This window comes from Bombina bombina, chromosome 1, assembly GCF_027579735.1.
Source record: "Bombina bombina isolate aBomBom1 chromosome 1, aBomBom1.pri, whole genome shotgun sequence".
Classification (NCBI taxonomy): Eukaryota; Metazoa; Chordata; class Amphibia; order Anura; family Bombinatoridae; genus Bombina; species Bombina bombina.
In genome coordinates this window covers 1301941442-1301965431 of record NC_069499.1, presented here as the reverse complement: position 1 = coordinate 1301965431, position 23990 = coordinate 1301941442, and the positions used below count along the sequence as shown (strand labels likewise).

The following is a 23990-nucleotide window of genomic DNA, read 5'->3' as shown; positions in this document are numbered from 1 at the left end:
AGTTAAGGCTCTGTAACCACTCTGTATTTGAAAAGGGGATTTTTTCTTCCGTGAGGGAAGTCACTTTGTGAGTTTCAGGACAGGTAGGCACCTCAGTAACGCTACTGAGGTGTATAGGTAGACTGAGGTCTATTTGGTTTGTTGCGCTAACACACATTTCTTTTTAAAGACACAGTACACATTTATTTTTTATTTTCAAATAAAGATTTTTTTTACTTTATCCTTATTTATTACATAAGATGGATCAAGAAGCCTTTCAAACCGTTATCCCAGCGAAGTTGCTGCTTGTCAGTTATGTTTTGATGCTCAGGTGGAAACCCCCGTTCCTTTTTGTTCCTTATGCATTGAGAGAATTTTAAGTTATAGAGATAAAATATTTGAATATTTGACCATGAGCTACCATTATCCCAGGCAAATGCTGGTCAGGTGTCTCCTGTTGCAGATATGTCGCAGCTTTCTCCTCAAGCGTCCCAACTTTTTCAGTCACCACATACAGTGCCCTGTGTTTTCTCTTGCAATCCTGTAGGATTTTATCTACAAGACTTCGCTTCCCAGGTATCCCTTGTGGTATCTGAGGCCTTGTCAGCTTTCCCCATGTTGCAGGGAATGCGTAAAAGGAAATTTAAGGAAACAGTAAGGTTTCTGATCAAGTTCTGGCTATCCAGAGTGTCCCTTCCCATAAGCCTTAGGAAGAAGACATGTCGGTAGCATCTGAGGGCGAAATCTCAGACTCAGACAGTGTAATTCCTTCTTCTGATGCTGAAGTGGTATCCTTCAGATTTAAGCTAGAACACCTTCGCTTATTACTTAAGGAGGTTTTTGCTACTTTGGACGATGCCGACACAACTATCATAGTCAATCCTAAAAAGTCTAGTAAATTGAACAAATACTTTGATGTTCACTCTGCGGAGGAGGTTTTTCCGGTTCCTGACCATGCTGCGGGGATTATTGTCTATCATTTCCAGTTCATAGCCCTTCCATTTGGCCTTGCCACAGCTCCCAGAATTTTTTCAAAGGTTCCGGCGGCTCTTTTAGCTGTGCTTCGATCTCGGGGCATTGCAGTGGCACCTTATCTAACTGCTAAATATCACTCCCTTACCCACAACCCCCAGTCATTCTCTTTGCCTTTGGTGCATGGAGGAGGTGAAGTTTAGGTGTCTGAAGAAAAATTTTGATTTAATCTACAAGCAAGTTTTGGGGTATAGCCGCATTCCACGTCATTCCTAGAAGTTGGGTAGGGGTGGCTTTAAAGCAGTTAGGAACTTATAAAGAGGTACTTACTGTGTTTTCCTAACAATTGTTGCCCTAGTTTAGAAAGCCAGAGTTGGCTACTCTGTTCTTTCTTTTTTTAAGGTCTCTGTGAAGAACCGGACAGCGGAGCGGAGCAGAGCAGGTAAGTGCTTTTTCTTCCAGTTGGACATAGATAATCCTGTTGTATGGGTTACACTGGGGCATGAAGCAGACACTGTAGCATGTGTGAGACTAACATTTAAACTCTTTTAAAAAGAAAGGGTAAAATGTTTGTATTAGGCTTTATTTTCTGACACATATTTACTTGATAAAACAATTCAAGTTTAAACTGCAAGTAAAGCTGAATTTTCTATTTCAGCAGCGTATTCATTTCCCCTTTGCTTTAAAAAAAATTATGCAACATTTTAAACTTCCAGCTATTTTTAGTGCCTCTTTGTGTCGCAGCAGTAATTTGAGCTTAGCAGTTGCGGTCACATGACCAGCTTTACTTCATAATGTTTCTGAGGAAAAAGTTGTTTTTCTCCATTTCTGGGTGATCCGGTCTTAATTGGTAGTGGTAAGGCACCTCAGTAATTGAGGTGTGGGGTTGCCTGAGGGGTATTTTAGAAGTTTATTTGATGTTTATTAAATGTTTTTTCTTAACTTTTCTCACATAATTTTAGCTGGGGATCGATCCTAATTTGGGATAAAATTTAAAAAGTGAATATTAAAATCTTTTAAACTTATCTGTACAAGTTTATTTACTGTTTCACAACATGTCTGATATGGAGCAAGAGCCTGCTCTCATGAATCCATGCTTAATATGTTTAGATGTACAAATTGCAGCTCCTACTTCATGTGTCAAGAAAACCTTGCAAAATAAAGGTAACATTTTTGAGCCTAATGTCTCTCAGGATGATGCTGTTAAAATAATACCTCTGCTTTCTCCTGCTACATCCCAAGCCTCAATGGGGTCACATGCAGTGCCCTGTGGTTCCTCTATAACTCCTAGTGGAGTTTATTTAAAAGCAGAAATTACTGCTTAGGTATCTTCTACGGTATCTGCGGCATTAGCTGCCATTCCCAGATTACAGGGAAAACGCAAGAGGAAATCTATAAATTCAGAAAGTAAGGTGCCTGTCCTCAGTTCTGCTTCCCAAGTTGCCCTTTCTCATAAGTCTGATGAGGAAGATACATCAGGACTTTCTGAGGGTGAAATCTCAGATTCGGACAGTATAATTCCTTCTTCTGAGACTGAGGTGGTATCCTTCAGATTGAACACCTTTGTGTATTGTTAAAGGAGGTTTTAGCTACTTTAGATGACTCTGATACCCCTGTTGTTGTCACTCCTCAGAAATCTAGTAAACGTAATAGTTTCTTTCATGACCCTTCCACTTTGGAGGTTTTTCCTGTACCGGACCGTGCTCTGGAAATTATCTCACAGGAATGGGAGAAACCAGAGGTGTCTTTTTCCCGTCTCCCATTTTTAAGAAAATGTTTACTGTCAAGGACTCCATTAAAGACCCTTGGTATACTGTACCCAAATTTGAAGGGGCCATTTCCACTCTGGCTAAGAGAACCACTATTCCTATTGAGTGTAGCTGCTCTTTTAAGGATCCGATGGACAAGAAGCTGGAGGCTTATTTGAAAAATGGTAACTTGTCGTGTGTATTGCCACCGTGACTAGTGAGGCATCTTATTGGTCTGATTGTTTTCAAGTAGAGACTTTCTTGGATGAAATTCAGGATAGGATTAAAGCTCTTAAATTGCCCAATTCCTTTATTGCAGATGCCATTTTACAGGTTGTTAGACTAGGAGCTAAAACTTCTAGTTTCGCTGTCCTAGCCCGCAGGGCGTTATGGTTGAAATCCTGGTCTGCGGACATTTCCTTTAAAGTCAAGCTTCTGACGATTCCTTACAAGGGCAAAACCTTGTTTGGACCTGGTTTGGCAGAAATTATCTCTGATATTACGATATTACGTATCCAGTTCTGTCAAGCCTGGTTACGAGATGTCCCAGATCCCTGGACTGTGGACATAGAGGCAGATTCCTTCTCTCAAGATTATCTGCAGGCCAGATAAAGAGAGAGGCATTCTTGAAATGTATACAACATCTTTCTGGGAGTGATAGTTCCAGTTCCAGTTCCAGTGCAGGAACAGGGTCTTGGGTTCTACTCCAACCTATTTGTGGTTCCCAAAAAAGAGGGAACTTTCCGTCCCATTCTAGACTTGAAGTGTCTAATCAAGTTTCTCAAAGCTCCATTATTCAAGATGGAGACTATACGCGCCATTCTTCCTTTAGTACAAGAGGGTCAGTTCATGACAATCATAGACCTAAAGGATGCATATCTTCATGTTCCTATTCACAGGAACTATCACAGATTCCTGAGATTTGCCTTTCTGGCTCCCAGAATTTTTTTTAAAGGTTTTGGGGTCTCTTTTGGCAGTGATTTGTTCTTGTGGAATTGCTGTGGCACCCTACCTAGACAACATATTGGTTCAGGCGCCATCATTTCAACAAGCAAAATCTCACACAGAGATATTGTTGTCTTTTCTTTGTTCCCACGGATGGAATGTGAATTTGGAACAAAGCTCCCTTTCCCCTGCTTCAAGAGTAGTGTTCTTAGGGACCATAATAGATTCTCTATTGATGAAAATTTTTCTGATAGAGGTCAGGAGAAACAAAATAATTTCTTCTTGCCTCTCTCTTCAGGCTACTGCTCATTGTTCAGTGGCTCAATGTATGGAGTTAATCAGTCTGATGGTGGCTTCCATGGACATCATTCCTTTTGCTCGATTCCATTTGAGAGCACTCCAGTTGTGCATGCTCAGACAATGGAATGGCAACCATGCAGTTCTATCTCTGAGAATAGAGTTAAATCAATCATCAAGGGATTTTCTCCTGTGGTGGATTTCTCAGGAACATCTGTCTCAGGCACATGGTTTAGGAGACCTTCCTGGTTGATTGTGACCACGGATGCCAGCCTGCTGAGCTGTGGAGCAGTCTGGAACTTGTTAAAAGCTCAGGGCCTTTGGACTCGGGAGGAGTCTGCTCTTCCCATCAACATCTTGGAGTTGAGGGCGATTTACAATGCTCTCTTGGCTTGACCTCAGTTGTCCTCAGCCCAGTTTATCAGGTTCCAGTCAGACAACATAACCTCTGTGGCTAACATCAATCTCCAGAGAGGAACTTGGAGTTCCTTAGCCATGAAGGAGATTATGCGGATTCTCAGGTGGGCAGATACCCACAATTGCTGTCTATCTGCCATCCACATTCCAGGTGTAGACAATTGGGAAGCAGATTTTCTGATCAGACAGACTTTTCATCCCGGGGAGTGGGAACTTCATTCCTAGGTGTCTTCCAGCTTAATCCTCAAACGGGGGGGTCCCAGAGTTAGATCGGATGGCTTCCCATCAGAACGCCAAGCTTCCAAGGTACGGTTCAAGGTCAAGAGATCCGCAGGCCGTTCTGATAGATGCTCTGGTGGTTTCTTGGGTTTTCAGGTTGGCATAATTGTTTATTCCATTTGCTCACCTTCCACGAGTCATTGCTCATATCAAACAGGAGAGGCGTCAGTAATTCTAATAGCCTGATTGACCTTACAGGATCAGGCTTGCAGATCTAGTGGAGATGTGATCTCTCCCACCTTGGAGACTACTTCCTGATTCAGGGTCCCTTCCTTCATCCAAATCTCGTTTCTCTGAAGCTCACTGCTTGGAGATTAAACGCTTATTCTGTCTAAGTGTGGTTTTTTGGAGTCGGTCATTGAGACCATGATTTAGGCTTGCAAGACTGTTACTAGAAAAATTTACCATAATATATAGCGTAAATATCTTTATTGGTGTGAATCCAAGGGCTACTCTTGGAGTAGAATTATAATTCCTTGAATTTTATCTTTTCTTCAGGAAGTCAGTACCCTGAAGGGTCAGATTTCTGCTTTATCAGTTTTACTACATAAACGTTTGGCGGATGTGCCAGATGTGCAATCTTTTTGTCAGGCCTTGGTCAAAATCAGGCCTGTCTTTAAGTCTGTTGTTCCTCCTTGGATTCTTAACCTTGTTCTTAAAGTTTTACAGCTGGCTCCCTTTGAGCCGTTGCATTCTATAGATATAAAGTTGTTATCTTGGAAGGTTTTGTTTCTTGTTGCTATCTCTTCTGCTCAAAGAGTCTCAGAACTCTCAGCTCTGCGGTGTGATTTCCCTTATCTTATTTTTAAGGCGGTTCTTCATACTAAGTTAGGTTTCCTTCCTAAGGTTGTTTCTAATAGAAATATCAATCAGGAAATTGTTGTTCCCTCTCTGTGTCCTAATCCTTCTTCTTCCAAAGAACATTTGTTACACAATTTGGATGTTGTACGTGCTCTTAAATTCTACTTAGTCTCCTCTAGCTTTGGAATTGGTTCCCAACAGTAATTACTCAAGCCATGGACTCACCATATCTTAGGAAAGAAAAACAAAATTTATGCTTACCTGATAAATTTATTTATTTCTGGATATGTTGAGTCCACGGCCCCACCCTTTTTTTTAAGACAGTTGTTCTTTTGACTATAACCTCAAGCACCTCTACACCTTGTGTTACTCTTTTTTCTCGATTTCCCTTTGGTGGAATGACTGGGGATTGTGGGTAAGGGAGTGATACTTAGCAGTTTAACTGTGGTGCTCTTTGCCTCCTCATGCTGGCCAGGAGTGATATTCCCAACATTAATTACTCAAGCCGTGGACTCACCATATCCATAAATAAATAAATTTATCAGGTAAACATAAATTTTGTTTATTACCCATTCCCCAGTTTTGCGTAACCAATATAGTTATATTATTAATATATGTTTTACCTTTGTGATTACCTTTTATCTAAGTCTCTGCAAACTGCCCCCTTATTTTAGTTATTTTGACAGACTTCCATTTTAGCCAATCAGTGCTTACTCCTAGGTAACTTCATGTGCGTGAGGTCAATGTTATCTATATGACACACATGAACTAACGTCCTCTAGTGGTGAAAAACTGTCATAATGCATTCACATAAGAGGTTATCTTCAAGGTCGAAGAAATTAGCATAAGAGCATACCTAGATTTAGGTTTAATCTAAGAATACCAAGAGAACAAAGCAAAATTGGTGATAAAAGTAAATTGGAAACTTGTTTAAAATGACATGCCCTATTTGAATCATGAAAGATTATTTTGGACTTGACTGTCCCTTTAATGTTATTTATATCTATAGCTATTTGGTCACAGTTTTCTTACATTTTAGATATACAATGCTAATTACTCTTTTTTAGAAATGTATTCTGTTCAGGCTAAATAATATGATCTCTGATGAAGTGCATGTACGCATGCGCGAAACACGTCAGATGCTAGGTATCTGTATCTGTTAGCTCACATCCAATAAAGTATTGGATTCTACTTATTCTTGGACTCAGCATCTCTTTCTTTTTTTATATATAAATAATATCAAAAATGTAAAAAAAACATGAAACCTTATTCTAATAAACTCATATTTAAGACCAGCAACTTATAACCAATCAAAGTTTATGCCCATTAATTTAAAGGACATGGAAGTCAAAATGAAATTGTCATTGTTGAGATAGAGCATACAATTGTGAGAGACATTTCACTTACTTTTTAATCAAATTGACTTTATTCTCTTTGAATCCTTTATTTAAAAGTATATCTAGATAGGCTCAAAACTACTTAGAGCTAGTTTCTCATGTATGGCTGCACAAATATTCTTCTTGCAATAGACCCACCAGATGTGTGCAGCTAGCTCAAGTAGTGCATTGCTGTTATGGAGCTGATTTCATGTATGTGTTTAACCCCCTTTGCTGAGGTTAAACACATGGTTATGTGCAAGCAATAGTGTAATAAAAACAAGCTAACACAATAGAGTATATTAATACTTTCATGTCACTTTAGTTTTCAGCAGACTCACTGTGCTGCGTTTAGCACATTAAATTCCCGTAAATATGCAGGAATCATCCAGGAAATAAATATTTTACTACTATTTATTAACACTTTTTTTTTCTTCCTGAAATCCTTTTATTTTGTTAAAAAATACCAACCTGTGAGGCTTAGCAATTAGAATATTGCACTTTGCACAAGTAACGCATTGAAAATCATTCTTGCTAATTATATTTATTCTCCTGCAGCATTTTGTCCTTTAAACACAACTTTAAGCACCTGTTTGTTCTTGATGCATTTAGATATTTCTTTGAGATTATCACAAGCAACTTCCACAGTCCCTAACCAGTAACTTTTGCAGTCCAAGGCCATTGTGAGATCAGACAGAACAGTTTTCTTAAAAAGGACCTAGTTCAGCCACCAGCTGTGTCAATATTGATAAGATAATAATAAATCATTCCCAGCACTTGTGGCTGGAAACAATTGAACAAACAACTTTTACATTTATAGATTAATTAAAGTGCAAGCATTTGAAAGCCATTACTGATCACCGGAAGCCATAGAACAGAATGTATGTGTATATTTGATCCCATTTTAGAAATCTGCCAACTGATATTGATAAATATTTTCTTAGAATTAGTTTCTGCAATGTATGTTAAAGTAAGGTGACCAGATTTTTAAAATGAAATCCGGGGACATTTTTTTTAAACTCCTTACAGTAAATTATATTTTGCCCTGGCCCCTACATTCATCACTTGCAAAACTAACCGACCAGGTTAATCCCTGCTTTGTTCCCCTCAACAACATAAAAATGCCTAGTAACATTTAGAAAACCAGGGGGTTTCCCACATTGCTTCGCTATCGTCTACCAACAGACCAAGCAGCGTGATCCATTAATTATTCTTGATAATCTTATTCTTTGATAGAGAACTAGAATTCCTTTCCCCCCAAAAAAAACACAAGTAAAAATGTCAAACGTATACTATAACATACCCTAACAAGCAACACAGTACCCTTTTGGTTTTTAACACACACGCATTACTCAAAGCAAAAGATACACATCTCTTTTACATGCTTTAGTAATAATGCCTCACGATTGGCCACTAGTAAAATCAATCATCAGACGATACCCCTACTTTGTAGTTTTTGACCAATAAAAATCTTAGAAAGATTACAATTTAACATAGTAGACCTACATAACAAGGGCTCAGCCTCTCGATTCCATTGCGCCTGCACATATATAACATGCTTCCACTATTACCTAAACACTAACAACCAATGAGAACTTGTCTTGCAACTTTGAGCCCTTGCAAAGCGGGGCTGGCAACCCCATACAGCACCTCACAATCTATATAAAGAGGGGTCCGAAGCCTTTAGCTTCAGTTGCGCTGTGAGCGCCAGCAGTAAAGTATCCAGGGGAAGCGGAACCACTGCTGTATCTCTAGCAAATAATCAGTGTCTAAAACTGATCTATCAACTTCCCACAAACGCCTCTAACATGCACGCTGCACAGAGCTCCAACCGTCTTCCCAGGGACATTTCCGGGACATTATTTGTCCGGGGACAGTCTCCTCAATCCAAGGACTGTCCCCTAAAATCAGGGACATCTGGTAAACCTATGTTAAAGTGACACAAAACTAAATAATGAAATGCTTAAATATGTTAGAGCATTTCATTGTGACACTGTTGCTTACATTTAAATATATATTTAACCATTTAATTTTTTTTGGGGGGGGCATCCAAAGATAACTTAGTAGTAAGCAATAATAACAATATACAAGATGCTCTGTTTAATCATTTTGAGGATAGATAGATGAGATAGATTACAAGTGGAGCGATATTTAGTCTTCACGTGCTAACTGCGCTAGAAATAAGCTTTTTGCACTCATATTAAAAGTTAAAAGTAAAACGTTTTTGCTTGCAAACTAACCCCATGCGTGCAAAACGCAGAGCTTCCAATATTGTGTTAACCTAATTCCTCATAGAAGTCAATGGTGCACAAGTGTAAAAAATACCTAATACCCTACTCGCGTGCTAACCCACTCGCATATTCTCAAGTGCTCTAACCCGACATGAATATACGAATATTTCACATTCCAATGTTCTTCACAAAGCCAAATATGTTCTATTTATTCATAAATGCATATTTCTAAATATATCTAATGTTTTTTGGTACAATATATCCATATATATATATATATATATATATATATATATATATATATATATGTAAGAGAGAGAGAGAGAGAGAGAAACAGAGAAACAGGATTATATATAGGTATAGATATATACAGATATATGTAGGAATATCTATGTTTAAATACATAGAATATATATATATATACATAGAATATATTCTGCTATGTGCAGTACATTGGAATGTGAAATATTTACAGTAAATACATATTTAAAAACTTTACTAAATATGAATATTGCATACATTTTCATCTACTTGACTGCAAAGGGCTCCAATGCGCACACACACATATAAAAAACAGAGTGCACTCCAAGGAAATTTGTTGCAAAAGAATCACTTTACTGTGAGCGTTTTTGGACAATAAGCCCGTCCTCAAACATAATATATATATCTGATAAAGGACGGCACTCACTGGTCTTTCCAAAGTATACTTTTAATAGAAAAAAAGTGACGTTTCAGGGACACACTCCCCTTCCTCAGATATATACATATTTAGCCTGCCCCTTTTAACCCTTTGCAGGGTTTAAAACATTGTTCTCTGCAATCAATAGTACAATATTTTTACTTGTTTATGTCCCTTTAAATAATTTTTGAAAGATTTATTTTAGGACATCCAGAATTAAACTAAATTTTAGGATAGTCAGTTATTTTAGTAAGAGTCACGTACAGATATAATATTTAAGAAAAAATGTATTTTACCTAATGCCTGCCAATCATATTCCTTAAATCTGAATGTGACATTTCCATTTATGTCACCTACCGATCAGTGCAAGATTTGTACACCTGTTGCTACTCCCCCTGACATTTCAGTGATAGCAGGTACATATTTAAATATGTATTTAACCAGTACAGGTTTTATTAAAAACATATTACATTTTACAATGTTGTGCACATCATTTTGGTAACATTAAAAATTACATTGGTGATATTAGCCTTAAGGTTCAAGTTAACCATAGAGTGATAGGGATTCAACATTCTGACCTAGGCAGCATTTTAAAATGACTGAACTGTCACTAAGGACATTTAAATTTGGTGTTAATACAGTGCAACATTTTAGTAGTAAATGTGAGAGCTTATATTAACTATAACCAGTGGCATACCAGAAATCTTCTAAGCTATCCATATGTCATATAATACAATCTGAGATAAGCCAAGTTATTGCGCTCTATGCAGAAATCAGAACATTTTCTTAAGCAAAAGGTTGATCTGAAAATGCTGTCAGCAGAGCAGAAATGATGGATATCACTAAACATAGGTGGTTAATATATATATATACCTTTAGGCATCTATATTCAGCTATCTGTGCTCAGGAATATCTCCAATATGTCCAATTAAGGGTTTACAAGAGCTGCCTATCCCTTTGTTAGAGGATGGGTTGGAGAAAGGTATTGAAATGTATTTTAATAAACAACCTATAATTGTCTTATTTTACATAACACAGGCCTTTTCAAGGAAAGTTCTATGATTTTTTAATGAAAGTTTCTATTTCCTCAGTTATTCAGAGTTTTAATTTTCCATACAAACTAGAAAAAACACAACACTTTTATAATATTTAAAGGGCCACTATAGTAAAAAAAAAACACATGCTCTATTTCATTACACACAGGTAAAATACCTCTTGAGAGCTGCAGAGAACTGCTGTCCTGAACGGAAACTGCCTATGAGAAAATAAACAATGCTACTTGCACAGCTGGGTCATGCTATAGCACCAATAATTGGTTTCCACTCTGGACCAATTCTCTGTGGCTCCCAAGCAGTTCTTTACCAATGAGTTTAACCATTTAGTGGTAGTTAAACACACAGAGGTACAGGGTCTCTAGTTTTAAAACTACACAGTATAAAAAATTAGAGCATGTCATTTTTCAATTATAATTGCATTTTAAATAATGTTTCTTCAAATAAATGATAGAAAGTTTTTTTTGTTTCATGTCCCTTTAAAACAAGTTCCCATATTTCTTTCAGAACACAGGATTCATTGAATATGTTTTTCTAAATAAAGGGTTATTTATTTATTTATTTATTTTAAGAAATTGGTTAACATGATATCTTCAATAAAATTGGGTGCATTTCATATAGAAAAATAATAAAAAAAATATTTAAGCAGCTGGTTCCACAGCTGTCTCTTTTCTAGTCTAACGCCGTTCACTATTAAGATACCATATGCTGCTTAAAATAATGATTAAAAAGATGAAATTATCTTCAGGAATAAGAATCACAAGAATTGACAGGCTCGTGATAGAGTGAGCAAATGGAAGAGATGGGCATGGTATTGATAGATTTTTCTTTCCTGATGTATGAAGGACTTCTGGCATGCTGAAGTGTTGTTAGAAGTGAACATTTCTTTGTTGCAGATATGGGAGACGAACCAGGAAGATCTGTAGGAGTTCAGCAGCCAGCTATGATGAGAGACAGAATCCTTGGTTCAGCCATGAAGGATTGTCCTTACTGTGGAAAAACTTTTAGAACTTCACATCACTTAAAGGTGCATTTAAGGATACATACAGGTAAGATACTTCAGCACCCAGATTACAATTCATAGGAACTAATTTTAAAGGGACATGAAATCCTTACATTTTATATTAGGCCCAGTGCAGGTTGTGCAAACATTGTCCAATTTTACATTGAACTGCAAAGAGTTAAACCATTCAGGTAGTGTTATCGCCTTCCATTTTCACTAGGTTTACATAGTTCCTCAAGTTCCCAAAGTTGTTTAGTGCAACTTTACTTCAATTTTCATTTAAAGTGAATGTAAAGTTTAACCTGCAAGAAATTATATTGTGAATCTATGTAAAAAAATAAACAGTACCTTCATTCATGAATACTAATAGAAGATGCGCTCAAACTTTATTTTATTTAGGTAATCATTCTATTACATAACACCCACCTTCGAAAAACAGTCTTTTTTCATGAGATAACGTTTCCACCACTTATCCAATAGCCGTGCTAGATATACAGCATGACACAGCTCTAAAAGGGCTTTTTTTTTCTTTTTAATGGCTAGCCTAGCTATTAGATAAGGGGTGGAATAGTCACCTGATGAAAAAAAGACTGTTTTTGGAGGGCGGCCAGATGGGGGTTATGTAATAGAATGATTACCTAAATAAAATAATGTTTAAAGGGATATTAACCCCACATTTTTTCTTTCATGATTCAGATAGTGCATGCAATTTTAAGCAACTTTCTAATTTACTCCTTTTATCAATTTTTCTTTGTTCTCATATTATCTTGATTTGAAAAAGCAGTAATAAAAGGTTAGGAGCCGGCCCATTTTTAGTTTAGCACCTTAGCAGAGCTTACTGATTGTTTTGCTACATTTAGCCACAAATCAGCAAGTGCTACCCAGGTGCTGAACAAAAAATGGTCCGGCTCTAAAGCTTACAGTACTGCTTTTTCAAATCAAGATAGCATGAGAACAAAGAAAAATTGATAATAGGAGTAAATTAGAATGGTGTTTAAAATCTCATGCTCTATCTGAATCATGAAAGAAAAAAATTAGGTTTAGTATCCCTTTAAGTGCATCTTCCAATAAAATTAATGATTGAAGGTGCCATTTATTTCTTACATAGATTCATAAAATAATTTCTTGCAGGTTAAACTTTACCATCACTTTAACATTCAGCAACTTGGTTGTTTTTAGAAGACAATAGCAACTCTACCCAAATGATTTAAAAGACTTATTTTGCACTTGCCACCTTCACCTGTTGTCACCTGCGTGCCACAATAGACATACAAATATGTTTTAAACTATTTTGTAACCTATTTCGTTTTCATCTATCTCATACTATAAGAACATATTTCTTGCATATTCATATAATTCTATAAAATATGTATTTTACGTTTTAAAAATGTTTTACAGTTGGTAATACTAGTTGTAAAGGGCATTCTGACTCTTTACACCTAGTAGAAGAGGCCAAAAACTTGAGACTGTTGCCAACAGCATACAACGTGTCAAAAGTTATTGGGCTAATGTGAACTGAGCACAATTTATTGTTTTTCATCTCCTATTGACTATAATAAGATCCAAATGATTATTTAATGGTTATTGGACAGTCAAAAAGTATTAGCACCAGCAATGTAAACTCTGCCTTTGTTTTTCTCAATATATCATTGATTCAAAGGCAAGAACTCTTACTTCTCTTTCAGTCTCTGCAACCATTGCTTTGTATTTATCAAGCCTCAAAATTAATGTGATGCTCCTCCACACCATTACTAGCAATGAACAAAACACTTCTATAGAGATGGTAATTAGTTAATTAAACAAAAATTGAATTATTTTGTGAGGGTGTGAATATTTTTAACTATGTATCTATTTTTAATACAATTATTTAAAATAGACAATATTTGATTAAAACCATTTTCATATCTTGGGATGCTTATGCTCCATCAATGATAAATTTAAAAAGAGCTAAATGGTAGATCCTGATGACTGGAGTTGGACCCCACTAGTTTAATGCACAATATTTTGAATGTGTGTTAAAGAGTCGTGAGAATTACATTTAAATTTTTAATAAATAAAAATATAAGGTACATGCTAATATTAGCCTAATTAATAGTTTGCAATATTAACATATTTAATATATTTTTCTTCTTCCCTAAACTTAAAGGGCAGATATATTATTCTCTAAATGGACAAGATTCACAAATAGTGACCCTGTCCATCCGGCATTACAAAACTGTGGGCAGAACTTGCTGTCCATATTTAGCTCTACACAAGCAAACTCCCTGCTGAAGTTCCTGTCAATTACCATGGTTAGGTTTTTCCCGGCGATTTTAATTCACTCATGGCAGAGAGGGTTTAAGGTTACATCAGCGAGCCTTCTCCCTTTAATAAATCTGGCTCACACTGGGAGGACATTTTTTATGCTGCCTCTTGTAAAAACAACACGATAAACTACAGGCAAAGGAGCTTTTTTTATAAACAATTTAAGGGCATATGAAACACAATTTTTTTCTTTCATGATTCAGATAGAGTTTTTAGTTTACTTCTATTATCTAATGAGAATGAGAGAGAAAAATTGTAAATAACATTTGATTATAGAATGAGAGAGAAAACAGAGGGGCGCCTCATGTATAGAACCGGCAAATAATATGATCACAGATTATATAGCAGAGCCCAATGGGTACTTACATTTGGTACAAGCACCCTAATGTGCTAATAGATGCAGACTGACATAATAGGGCGTGTCAGTTCACCCACTCCAGGTACTCCTAGCCAGGTGGTTCTATGACAGGAAATGAAGACAACAGAAGGACGCCAAATGTGCAGAGCAACCAAACCAAAATTATAAAGGTAATAGAAATGCCACACATATGTGCTGGTAGACGCGGACTGATATATTTACAAAGGGGCGTATCAGCTCACCCACTTCGGATGCTTCCAGCGAGTCGGATTCATCAGCAGGAAATATGAACAAAAGCCCCAATGCGGGCAATGAGATGTAAGGTATTACCACTGGACTTGCGCTAAATAAAAACTTTGTTTATTCAAAAAAATATGTTTTCTCAGGCATGCCTGAGGAAATGGCCCTTCTAGTGCTGAGAAATGCGTTGCATTTTAGGGGAATACCCCCTTGACCACCATTTGCCCTTGTTATTTTATATGATTTTAATTTTGATATATTTTTTTTAATAAACAAAGTTTTTATTTAACGCAAGTCCAGTGGTAATACCTTACATCTCATTGCCCGCATTGGGATATTTGTTCATATTTCCTGCTGATGAATCCGACTCGCTGGAAACATCCGAAGTAGGTGAGCTGATACGCCCCTTTGTAAATATATCAGTCTGTGTCTACCAGCACATAAGTGTGCTTATCTGATATGTGAGTACCCATTTGGCATTTCTATTACCTTTATAATTTTAGTTTGGTTGATCTGCACATTTGGCGTCCTTCTGTTGTCTTCATTTCCTATCATAGATACACCTAGCTATGAGTACCTGGAGTGGGTGAACTGCCACGCCCTATTATGTCAGTCTGCATCTATTAGCACATTAGGGTGCTTGTACCAAATGTGAGTACCCATTTGGCTCTGCTATATAATCTGTGATCATATTATTTGCCGGTTCTATACATGAGGCGCCCCTCTGTTTTCTCTCTCATTCTATAATCAAATGTTATTTACAATTTTCAAATGTCACTTTTGATTAAGAATGTTCATAATTAGATCGTATGTCCACATTCAAAATTTTGTATGTAACATTTGATTTAACAAATACTATTTAGAAGTTCAATAGTTGATATGGTTGGGAAATTAGTAAATTGATACATAATAGATACACATATATTAATTTGAATGTTTATATTTCTAATATTGCATAATTCGAATATTACATTTAAAGAAAGCATTAGAAATACTATTACATTAAATGAACGTTAGAATGTTGTACAAACATTCGAAATTCGAAAACGAATAAACGAATGTGTTAAAATTTGTTTCATTTTTCGAATGTTGCAAAACATTCACCATCCCTACCATGTAATAAACTCAAGCAGGCAAAATGTATAATTGGGATCACATTAAAGGGAGGAAAATGTTACAATGTACCTCTAACTAACTAACTAATGCAACTTTATCTTTCTGCATATTTTAATTCTATTCGACCAGAAGTCAGCCCTCATGAGTTGTGTCTATTTAAGAGATCAGTGTCCTTAAAATATTTAGATAATTTTAATGGTTTACCTTTAATTACTTACAAAATAAATATTATCAAATCATGACTGGCATTATCATTTAAAAATATTTGCTTTTAAATATACTATTGTTCCCCAGACCTCTTTCTCTGTATTAGACTGTCATAGTTGCCAACATATGAAAAAAAAATTACAGGGACACTTTGGAGCATAGCCACACCCATTTATGGATTTCATAGCCCCGCCCACTCAATCCACCATAAAACAAGCACGTAAAATACTATTAATATCATTTAGCCATACTGATTTCTTAAAGGGATAAGAAAAATTTAAAATGATGCTTTCATGATTCAGACAGAGCATGTCATTTTTAAATGTACTTTTATTATCAAATTTTCTTTACTCTTGGGTACTTTTGTTGAAAAGAATACAGGCAGCTCCCAGTAGTGCACTGCTGCTCTGTGTATTTAATCAATTTGCATGGTTTAAAAACATAGTTATATGAACGCAATAGTGCAATAATAAATGTGCTAACATATTAGAGCATTTTCTTTTTACACTGTTACAGCATTTAATGCACGTTAAATCATCAAGATCCTCATCTTCTCCCTTACTCTCAAGCACATTACTGACCTTGGAAGAATAACTTTGCATTACCAAACCAAGCAAGCAAGCGTTAAATTAATAACCCTTCAGCATCTGTATAGCAGGACACCATAAAGTACACTAGTTTTTATAGATGTTACACAGCCTAAAATTAGACAGCTATTACCACAGTATGCTACCGGCTAACTGATGTGTTGGGGCTTCTGGAATGGAAAACAATATATGTAGATACACTGATCATTTGTTATGTTTTACTTGTGTTAAAACACTATTGAAAGTTTTGCAGGTGGCTTTTTATGAGGTAAATAGTCATTTTTGATCTTTGCTGCAGCAGTGATTGTGGGCAGTGCGTTAATAGACATAGAAATGCCCCAGTAAATCTGTATTTTTTTGTATGTTCTGTAAATTGCAGTTCCAGCACATGAAGAGCCTGATGTATTAAGCCTCTTCTAGTCCTAGTCAAAGACAATTACAAATGTTCCAAATTGTGTAATACTTTTCAGATTCTAGTCTACCCACCCTGGTATTACACATCTTATGGCTCCCTCTTTCCTGACTACACATTCCTAAACTTCAGTATAACAGATGAGCATTTAGTACATATAAAGAAGACTAGAGAAAAAAAAAAAAAAAACCTTAAAGGGACATTCCAGACAAAATGTAAATGTGCATAGATGGATTACATCCTTGAATAGTAACATATTTGCAATATACATGTAATTGCAAAAATGTTTCTAGTAAAGGTTACCACTGTTTTAGTGTTAGTATTTTTCTCTGCACGTGAATGTGAAGCATAGCTAGATAATCTCAGTGCACCAGCATTTTAAATACTGCATGTGCTCAGAGCACCAGTGGGGGTTGTATCATGTTAGCAATTAACAAACTGAGTCATTACCAGATGATACAAGCAACTTAGGCTCTCTCAGCAAGTGATGTGTTTAAAATGCTGGTGCACGGTGCATACTTAAATATACTTCTGAAACAGCTATAGCTTTTATTAGAAGCATTTTTGCTAATACATGTAAATTACAAAAATGCTTCTATTCAAAACTAAAATGTATCCATGTAGATTTAAATTTTGGCTGGAATGTCCCCTTAAGTACAGTAACTAATAGACTAGAGACAAAGAAGTTAAATCAAAAGCCACAGCACCCTCTGTGGTGGGAGTACTGCACTGCACTGCACACAATATTAAAAATGGGACAGTTGATAACTATGGAGTGTTATGATATCATTATAATTAAATGAAGCTCAGATAAGCAAATCAGACAACTGACAAAAACAAATCAGGGAACAGTAGGTATCTAATAAAAAAACAATTGCAATTATATTAATGGCGTACATCTGCCATATTCTATACACTCTTCCCCCAGAAGATTTTTTTTTACGTGAAACAGAATTTTCAATCTGGTTTGATAAGCTAGAAAAGGGAAATGGAAGAACTGAGAGGAACAGCCTTTAAAAGAAAGAACATATTTTAGAGAATTTAGACTATAGCAGCTTTCACTAATTGTAAATTATGAGTGAACTCATCGATTTGTTTATATGTGTCAAATTTAGCATGGTTAAATACTAACTTTGTTCAGCTTTATACAAACATCATTATTCTTTTATCCTGTCTTCATTTTTTTCATGGCACTGTGTTTGTGATTTTAAGACAGGGTTTGCTTACAAGGTGAACAGGTACAGCCGCACTCCAAAAAGCTCTTAAAATCACAAACTTTATTTCAAAATATTGAAATCAATAAACTCATGTTACGAGTTTCACTCCTATAGCTGGTTGCAGGTATTTCCACCTCTCATTACTTTCCTTAGAACATGAAAAAGGCGTCAGTTGACCTGTTGCTATGTCCTTGCCAACCCTATTTTTTACACTTTTCTTGACCTGATGTAAAGTGCTTACACTAGCTGCAAGGCAAGGTAAATCTAACTGTGGATGGAGTAAAAATACATGATCTACAACATTAAAGGGATAGTAAACAGTTCTCCTTTGGTAAAAACAAATATGTTAAATCAAAATAAACATAAAAAGGAACAGATTGTGGAAGAAAAAAAACAGCAAACAACTTACTTTCTTGATTTCTTGAAAAAGTAGCACTTAGAAATTCTCAGTGTAGCTCCTTCCCCTCAGTGTGATAAGAGTTGAGATTTTTTTACTCAGTCTGGGCATGAGCAAATCTGACCCCCTGTTATCTAGTCTATTCACTAACCTAGAAGTAGTTTGACATAAGGCTAAGATAAACCTTCCTGCAAAGGCTCCCTCCTCCTTGTAGGATTCTGACAGGAAGTAAAGGACACTGCACAAATGTAGTGTAAAAAATAAAAGGTAAAATCTATTTAAATAGATGAATAATACATATTTCAATGGTTAGTGTTTTTTTTTTAATACAACATGAAACTGACTATGTAACATCGCTTTAAAGGGGCAGCAAAATAAAAATTAAACTTTCATGGTTTATATAGAGCTACGATGTTAACTAACTTTCCAATTTACGTCTCTAGTCAAATTAGCTTTGTTCTATTGGTATCCTTTGTTAAAGTGTAAACCAAGGTAGTCTCATAGGAGCTCAGGAGTATGCAGATGTCTGATACTCTATGGCAACAGTGTTTGTAACAATCGTTTTATACATTATTGTAAAAACTGCTGCAATAGAATACTAAAGAAACATGTAAACTCCCAAGCTCCTATGAGGAATCCTAGATTTACTCTTCAACAAAAGATTCTAGGAGAATGAAGCAAATTTGTTAAATGAAGTAAACTGGATTGTTAAAAATTGAATGTTCTATCTGATTCATGAAAGTTTAATTTTGTCTTTACATTCCCATTAAAGGGGCATGATTCAGATAGAAAATATCATTTTAAACAACTTTCCAATTTACCTTTATTATCTAATTTGCTTCATTCTCTTGGTAAACTTTATTGATTGAGCAGCAATGCACTACTGGGAACTAGCTGAATGCATTGGGTGAGCCAAAGGATACCAAGAGAACAAAACAAATTAGATGATAAAAGTACATTGGAAAGTTGTTTAAAAATGTATGCTCTATCTGAATCATGTAAGAACAAAATTGAGTTTCATGCCCCTTTAAGTTTAAACTGGTATATGTACTAATGCTTTAATGTACCTTGAGGGAAACATATGAACCCCCAACAATAAAGTCTTGGTGAAACCTTCATTGCAACCAGATACTAAATAATGTTAAAAAAAATATTTAGAAATCACACTGTGAGACTGTGAAATAGGGCACAGAGCTAAAATCTAAGTGGTTGGATATTAATAATGACTAGTAATTACACATTTAGCCACCAATCAGCAAGCGCTACCAAGGTGATAAACCAAAAATGGTCCAGCTCCTTAGCTTTTTAAATAAAGATAGCAAGATAAGGTAGAAAATGTGATAATATGAGTAAATAAGAAAAATGCTTAAAATTGCATGCTCTATCTGAATCATGAAAGAAAAAAAACGGGTTTCATATCCCTTTATGGGAGTACCATGCACTGCACCCATGTACTTTGTATAACCGCATGTATATGCAACATTCCATGGAAGCACTTAGGGCTCATATATCCTGCAGACTCTTTCCTCTTCTTTGATAAAATTGAGTGAATGAATCTTACTTAAAGGGACAGTCAAGTCCAAAATAAACTTTCATGTTTCAAATAGGGCATGTTATTTTAAACAACTTTCCAATTTACTTTTATCACTAATTTTGCTTTGTTCTCTTGGTATTCTTAGTTGAAAGCTAAACCTAGGAGGTTCATATACTAATTTCTTAGACCTTGAAGGCCGCTTCTAATCTAAATGCATTTTGATAGTTTTTCACCACTAGAGGCCATTAGTTCACGTGTTTCACATAGATAACATTGAGCTCATGCACGTGAATTTACCATGGAGACAGCTCTGATTGGCTAAAATGCAAGTCTGTCAAAAGAACTGAAATAAGGGGGCAGTCTGCAGAGGCTTAGATACAAGGTAATTACAGAGGTAAAACGTGTATAATTATAACTGTGTTGGTTATGCAAAACTGGGGAATGGGTAATTATCTATCTTTTAAAACAACAAAAATTCTGGTGTTGACTGTCCCTTTAATGATGGTTGTTTTGTGAGTGTTTTTCATGTTGTTATTCATGTTTCTTACTTGTGTAAGTGTGTTTGTCATTTCTAGCTAAAGAAAGCATTTTTGGGTGTATTATTATTATTATTTCATTTTAAACACAGATTGGGGAGCGGACCATGCATACTTAAATATTGGTACATCTTTTATGACTATCTGTGCATGAACACAACACCAATTGTTTGTTTGCTTAGCAGGCTTGGCCCCTGAAATAAATTAAAAATATGTGAACATAAAAAAGAACAAGACGTCCCTGATGGAGAAATAACTATATATAGCTGTTATAATTGTGCAAAAAAAGATGCATTTTCTATTGTGCTCTGTCCATTGTCATACAAGCTGTAACAACTGACAGATCACTTACACTTAAAATGACCATTAAATATAGTAGAACTGCATAATCAAAAATTAAATGTAGCCATCAATAAGCAAGCGCTTTCCGGGGTGCTGAACCTAAAACGGCCCGGCTCCTAATCTTTACATTCCTACGTTTAAAATAAAGATAGCAAGAGAATGAAGAAAAATTGATAACAGAAGTAAATTAGAAAGTTGCTTAAAATTGCATGCTCTGTCAGAATCATGAAAAAAATGTGGGGTTACTTACTATCCCTTTAAAAGATAAACCAATATGAGTAGGTAATGTGTTAAATGACCAGTTTGAAGAATAATATTGCACATGCGAGTTTCCCATTTGTATCATTGTAATCTATGACAGTTTATTATTGTAGAGTTCATAATAATTTAGTTTTCATTTTTCTGCATAAAACCAAGGTTTTATTTTATTTCCCAATTTCAGTGTGTAACAATACAGTGCGTTTGCGATTTCTGCATTAATGACTTTCCAAAGTTTTGCAGGAAATAATTGATTGAATTTAAATTTCTTTAAAAGTTTAAGAGGTAATCGTACAGTATAAATTTCCTCGCAAACACTAAGTAGGAAATATCCATTAGTGAAATTAACTAGGGTTTCTATGTAGCTAACAATGTGCAGTATACAGTAGGCCAGGCCTAATGAACACTGCAGTGGGTGATATTTCATTATACAAATTAATGTTCACATTTTAATGGGAAAGCCACATAATGAATCTAGGCTCCTGTGACAGCAATTAGAGACACAGATTGTCCCCTTCTGGACAAGCCACTGTTTAGCAATAAGCAGCTGTATAAAACGTCTTCAGGTTTACAACACACAATATATGTGCTAAAGGGGAATTAACGTGAAATTTATATTAATGTACTAAAAACTACTCTGCAAAGGAATCGCATACTTAAATTTTCCTGTATTACTTAAGATTATTGTTGAAGTCGACAATATATATATAACAAAGTGAATTTGGACAAATAAAACAATTTCCTAGAAATACCAACAGGCAAAACAGGCTTTTTTAAGGTGAAACACTCTTTCATTACTGCTGGTGGTTATGTATATAAATACAAACATTGGTCAATGATTTCTCTATTTTAGTAGTTTGGTCAGCTGATTACTTTTAACCACAAATGCTTCAGTGTACACCTTTTTTTGTAGAAATTAGAAATACACACACACGCACATGAACTACATACACACACACACTCGCACAAACACATGCCCACTAGGGATGGGCAAGTGTGCTGAAAGTGCAATTCGTTTGGTAGAACAAATAGTCCTGTGGACATTTGTTTTGGACAATCGAATGTTGATAAGAATGAAAAGCCATTAAAATTCAGTAATCGAATGTTGCTTTTGTTTTGGAATGTTCATAATGAAAACGAATATCCACAGTCAAAATTTCGAATGTAACTTTCAATTTAACAAATACTATTCAGAGGTTCAGTAGTTCATGTTGTAGGGAATTTAGTAAATTGATACATAAAAGATACAAATATATCAATTTGAATGTTTCTATTTTGAATATTGAATAATTCAAATATTACATTTAAAGAGAACATTAGAAATACTGTACTATTAAAAATATAAAGATTTGAATTTTCGTATTTGAATATTGTATAATTTGAACTATTAGAAAAATTTGAATAGAATATTACGTTTTAAGAAAGCATTAAAAATACTATTATAAAAACGAATTCTAGAATGTTGTGAAAACATTTGAATTTCGAAACAAACGAATGCGTTAAAATTTGTTTTAATTTTCGAATGTTGCAAAACATTCGCCCATCCCTAATGCCCACACAATCACACACACACCAGAATTGTCTCCAGAAACTATATATAGGGAAGACACACCTGGTTCCGATCTGAAAAGTAGAGAGTTCATTAATAATTACCAATGCCATAGCTACTCATGAAATAAATAAATAAATAAATAAATAAAGCATGCGCTATATGTGCCCTACATGTGTTGCATCTAGGGATGCCAGGTGTAGCGTGGCAACCGGACAGTCCAGTATTTTAGCAGTCTGTCCAGTAAAATCTTCACAAAAATACTTAAATATCCAGTTTTTTTTAAAGTCCATGAGTGCTATCTAAATATAAAAGGCATGCTAGGTTTAAATGCATTACAAATATGGAGCAGAAATAAGTAAAGTGCAGCCATGGGGGGGGGGGGGTTTAAATTATTTCTGTTTACATATGTTACTAGCAGCCAAAGAAGTCCAATAATTGATTTGTATGTTGGTGGCAGCCAAGGGGTAAAATTACTGCTCAGTGAAAAATATACACCATGGGATCAAGAGTGGGGGCTAAGGTAGAGCTTCTGGGGAGGGGCATTGTGTCACGCTACCTAACATTGCACCCAGTCACTGACAGATTGTCCAGTATTGTTATGGAGGAAAGCTGGCAACCCTAGTTGCATCACCTTTTTCTGAAAAATGACATGATGGCTAAGGCTTACTAGGCAGGGACTAACCATAAGAAATCAATTGCACAAGTAAGATGGGATTTACAGGGTATATAATATTTATTTATTGAGCTGCAACTCATTAGAAAGTTCATTTAGATAAGAAATATACTTCACACTATTTTACTGTCATTGCATAAATACTGATTTAATTTCTTTATAAAAAATTGCATATCTACATTGTCATTACTTTTGGTGGTTGTGACCTGCATTTCAAGCATTTCATTTAATGAGGCATTTATTTACCTATATATGTAGCCAGTATGTAGAGGTAGGATAACAATCTATAAAGGATAGTAAAGAATGCCCAAACGGCTAGATTACAAGTGTTGCAGTATAGCTTTTAATGCTGAAAAAATGGCAATTCCAGCGCAATGGCCAGGAACGCATATTACGAGTCGTGTCGGTATAGCTGTAATTATGTTTTTTTGTGGGATTTTCATAGCACCGGTATTACAGGTTGTGCGATCCAGCTAAG

General features: G+C 35.6%; 1 protein-coding gene across 1 annotated transcript in view; it reads left to right on the top strand.

Annotated features, from left to right (window-relative positions):
• Positions 1 to 23990, top strand: part of ZNF536 (zinc finger protein 536) — a 433592-nt gene that overhangs the window by 136656 nt on the left and 272946 nt on the right. The window contains exon 2 of the mRNA XM_053701773.1: positions 11673 to 11825. Within this exon, the coding sequence (XP_053557748.1) occupies positions 11673 to 11825 (153 nt within the window). The remainder of the gene's footprint in view (positions 1 to 11672; positions 11826 to 23990) is intronic.